This window comes from Antrostomus carolinensis, unplaced genomic scaffold (genome assembly GCF_000700745.2).
Source record: "Antrostomus carolinensis isolate BGI_N321 unplaced genomic scaffold, ASM70074v2 scaffold38454, whole genome shotgun sequence".
NCBI classification, from domain to species: Eukaryota; Metazoa; Chordata; class Aves; order Caprimulgiformes; family Caprimulgidae; genus Antrostomus; species Antrostomus carolinensis.
Genome location: NW_010309390.1, coordinates 203 through 3,402, shown reverse-complemented (window position 1 = coordinate 3,402; position 3,200 = coordinate 203). Strand labels below are relative to the sequence as shown.

The following is a 3,200-nucleotide window of genomic DNA, read 5'->3' as shown; positions in this document are numbered from 1 at the left end:
CCTGCCCGAGGCCCTCTGCCAGCTGAGTGCCCTCGAGAGCCTCATGCTGGACGGCAACTGTCTGAGGGCCCTGCCCGCCGGCTTCAGCAGCCTGCAGCGGCTCAAGATGCTCAACCTCTCCTCCAATCTGCTGGGGGAGTTCCCCACTGCCATCTTGGCGCTGCCCAGTCTGGAGGAGCTCTACCTGAGCCGCAACCAGCTCACCGTCCTGCCCCCTCACCTCTGCCAGCTCCGCCAGCTCCGCACCCTCTGGCTGGACAACAACCGCATACGCTCCCCGCCTGACTCCATTAGGATTCTCCCAGCTGGTCCTGCAAGGCAACCAGATTGCCATCCTGCCTGAGGGCTTTGGGCAGCTTTCCCGCGTCACCCTGTGGAAGATCAAAGACAACCCCCTCATCCAGCCTCCCTACGAGGTGTGCATGAAAGGCATCCCCTACATTGCAGCCTACCAACAGGAGCTGGCCCACTCCCAGCCTGCCGTCAAACCCCGCCTCAAGCTGGTCCTCATGGGCCTAAAGAATGCGGGAAAGACCTTGCTGAGACGATGCCTCATGGAGGAGGATGGGCAGAGGGAGGATGTGCGAAGTCTGGAGGCAGGGAGCACCCAGCCCAGAGGGTGCCCTGGGCAGCAGCAGGACCTTGGGAGAGTGCCAGTTGGGTGTTGCCCCTTCTCAGAGCCTCAGGATGCTTCCTCGGAGCGGGTACCTGCCATGCAGCAGCTTGAACATCTCCCCATTGAGTGTCAGGACTTCCCTTCTCACGTGCCCTCTCACCGGGTGAAGGGAGAAACACCGTGTCCTGCACCATCGCTACCACTGAATGCCCCTCAAGTACCATCAGGACTGGGACTGTCAGGAGGCAGCAAGGGCATTGAGGTGATGGACTGGACAGCGGACGCAGAGAGGGGCCTGACGTTCATTGTGTATGAGCTGGCGGGGGATCCCAGCTATGATGTGATCCAGTCTTTCTTCCTCTCTCCTGGAGCCCTCTACGTGCTGGTGGTGAATTTGAGTGCCTACGTCCCTCAGCACTTCGACCCCTCCGTGGGCTATTTCTTGCGCTGGCTTGGTTCCAAGGTGCCCCATGCCGTGGTGTGCATGGTGGGAACCCATGCTGACCTCTGTGCGGAGCGGGAGTTGGAAGAGAAGTGCCTGGACATCCATCACCAGATTGCTCAGCAGGAGAAGAGGGATGCCGAGGGACTCCAGAGCTTGGTCCAGCAGGTGGATGAGGCTCTGGGACAGGACTTTGACCTGCGCTGCTCCAGCCCGCATGCTGCCTTTTATGGGGTCTCGGACAAGAACTTGCGTCGAAAGAAAGCCCAGTTTCAGTACCTTCTCAACCACCGCCCACAGATCCTCTCTCCAGTGCTGCCTTTCAGCTGCCGGGACCGTTGCCAGGTGCGTCGCCTGCGGGACAAGCTCCTCTCAGTGGCTGAGCACCGGGATATCTTCCCGAACCTGCACCGGGTGTTGCCCAAATCCTGGCAGGTGTTGGAGGAGCTACACTTCCAGCCACAAGCTCAGCAGCTGTGGCTTAGCTGGTGGGACTCTGCCCGGTTGGGCTTGCAGGCAGGCCTGACGGAGGATCGGCTCCAGAGCGCCCTGTCCTACCTGCACGAGAGTGGGAAGCTGCTCTACTTTGAGGAGCACCTCACCTTGCGGGAGTACGTGTTCCACAACCTGCCGCGGCTCATTGACATCCTCAACGTCTTCTGCCAGCGGGATGCCACCGTGCTGCTCCAGAAACTGCTCAGCGACACCCACATTGACGAACTGAGGGCCACTCAGCTCCATCATTATGTGGAGGGCTTCTTGCTGCATGGCCTACTCCCTGGCAACGTTATCCGTCTCCTCCTTAAGCCCCACATCCAGAGCCGGGAGGATCTGCAGCTCATCCTGGAGCTGCTGGAGAAGATGGGGCTCTGTTACTGTGTCAACAAACCCAAATGCAAGCCCCTAAATGGGGCAGCCACTTGGTACAAATTTCCCTGCTACGTGAAAAATGAGGTGCCACACGCAGAGGCGTGGATCAATGGCGCCAATCTGAGCGGACAGTCCTTCGTGGTCGAGCAGCTGCAAATTGAATATAGCTTTCCATTCATTCTCCCACCCGGCTTGTTTGCACGCTACAGTGTCCAGATTAACAGCCACGTGGTTCAGCGGTCAGATGGCAAGTACCAGATCTATGCCTACCGGGGAAAGGTGCCCGTGGTGGTGAGCTACCGGCCTGCCAGGGGAGCTCTGCAGCCAGATACTCTGTCTATCGCTAGTCATGCGTCCCTACCAAATATCTGGACAGCTTGGCAAGCCATTACCCCTTTAGTGGAAGAACTGAATGTCCTGCTCCAGGAATGGCCGGGCCTGTACTACACTGTGCACGTCCTCTGTTCAAAGTGCCTTAAAAGAGGGTCACCCAACCCACACGCTTTTCCAGGTAAGGCTTTTTTATTTTATTTTATTTTTTTTTCCCTTTTTTCTCCTCTGGTCTGACTTCCTTCCCTGCCGACTTGAGTCATGAGAGAAAATATTAGAGTAGCTCCAAGGAGACAGGCTTAAAATAACCCTGTTCTGAGATGGGGGGAGGTGTTAGATCCCCCTTTGTCTGTGCCTTCTCTCTGCTTTTTGGGTTTTGGCCCCAAGCATTGGCGGTGCCATTGTTGAAAAGGCCCTGACTGTCCTCCTCTTGTTTTCATTCCTTTGAATGGCACTGGGGTTTTTTTTTTCCTAACTCCCTTTACCCTGCAGCTCCCTCTTCCTCAGGGCTGTTTGTAAATGCAGATGGAGAAGCATGAAAGACTGCAGGTGTCCTGTCCTTCCCCCCATTCCACCCTCCACCCCCAAAACCTGGGCTGTGCTGCAGCCTGTCTGAATGCAGGAAAGCTCCTGCTGGTAGACAATGGGTGTGTATATAGCCCTGTATGAAAAAGCACTTTCTCGTGTGGGAGCCCTGTCTCTGGCGGAAAGCTTTCCTCCCTGAAGAGAGGGGGTTACTCCATCTTCTTTGTTTAAGTGTCTCACCTAGAAGCGATTCCCAGACTGTGTGTGCCTTTTGGAGCTGTTATTGAAAGCAGTTATTTTCCTTTCTCTCTCCCCCTTCATCTAACAAAAAGCAGCATAATCTCTCTCCTCTGGAATATGACTAGTTGTGGTGCTTTTTAAAGCTGATGCTTCTAAAGTTGTGGTTTTATCAGTGGT

The 3,200-nt window shown here is 55.9% G+C and overlaps 1 protein-coding gene across 1 annotated transcript; it reads left to right on the top strand.

Moving 5' to 3' along the window:
• Nucleotides 1-4: 4 nt before the first annotated feature.
• LOC104519692 (malignant fibrous histiocytoma-amplified sequence 1 homolog) lies at nucleotides 5-2,439 on the top strand (the record flags this gene model as incomplete). Its single annotated transcript, XM_029084516.1, is given in 2 exon segments — nucleotides 5-291; nucleotides 293-2,439. Coding segments are annotated over 2 exon segments (2,434 nt in total), but the record flags the coding sequence as incomplete, so codon positions are not given.
• Nucleotides 2,440-3,200: the final 761 nt, after the last annotated feature.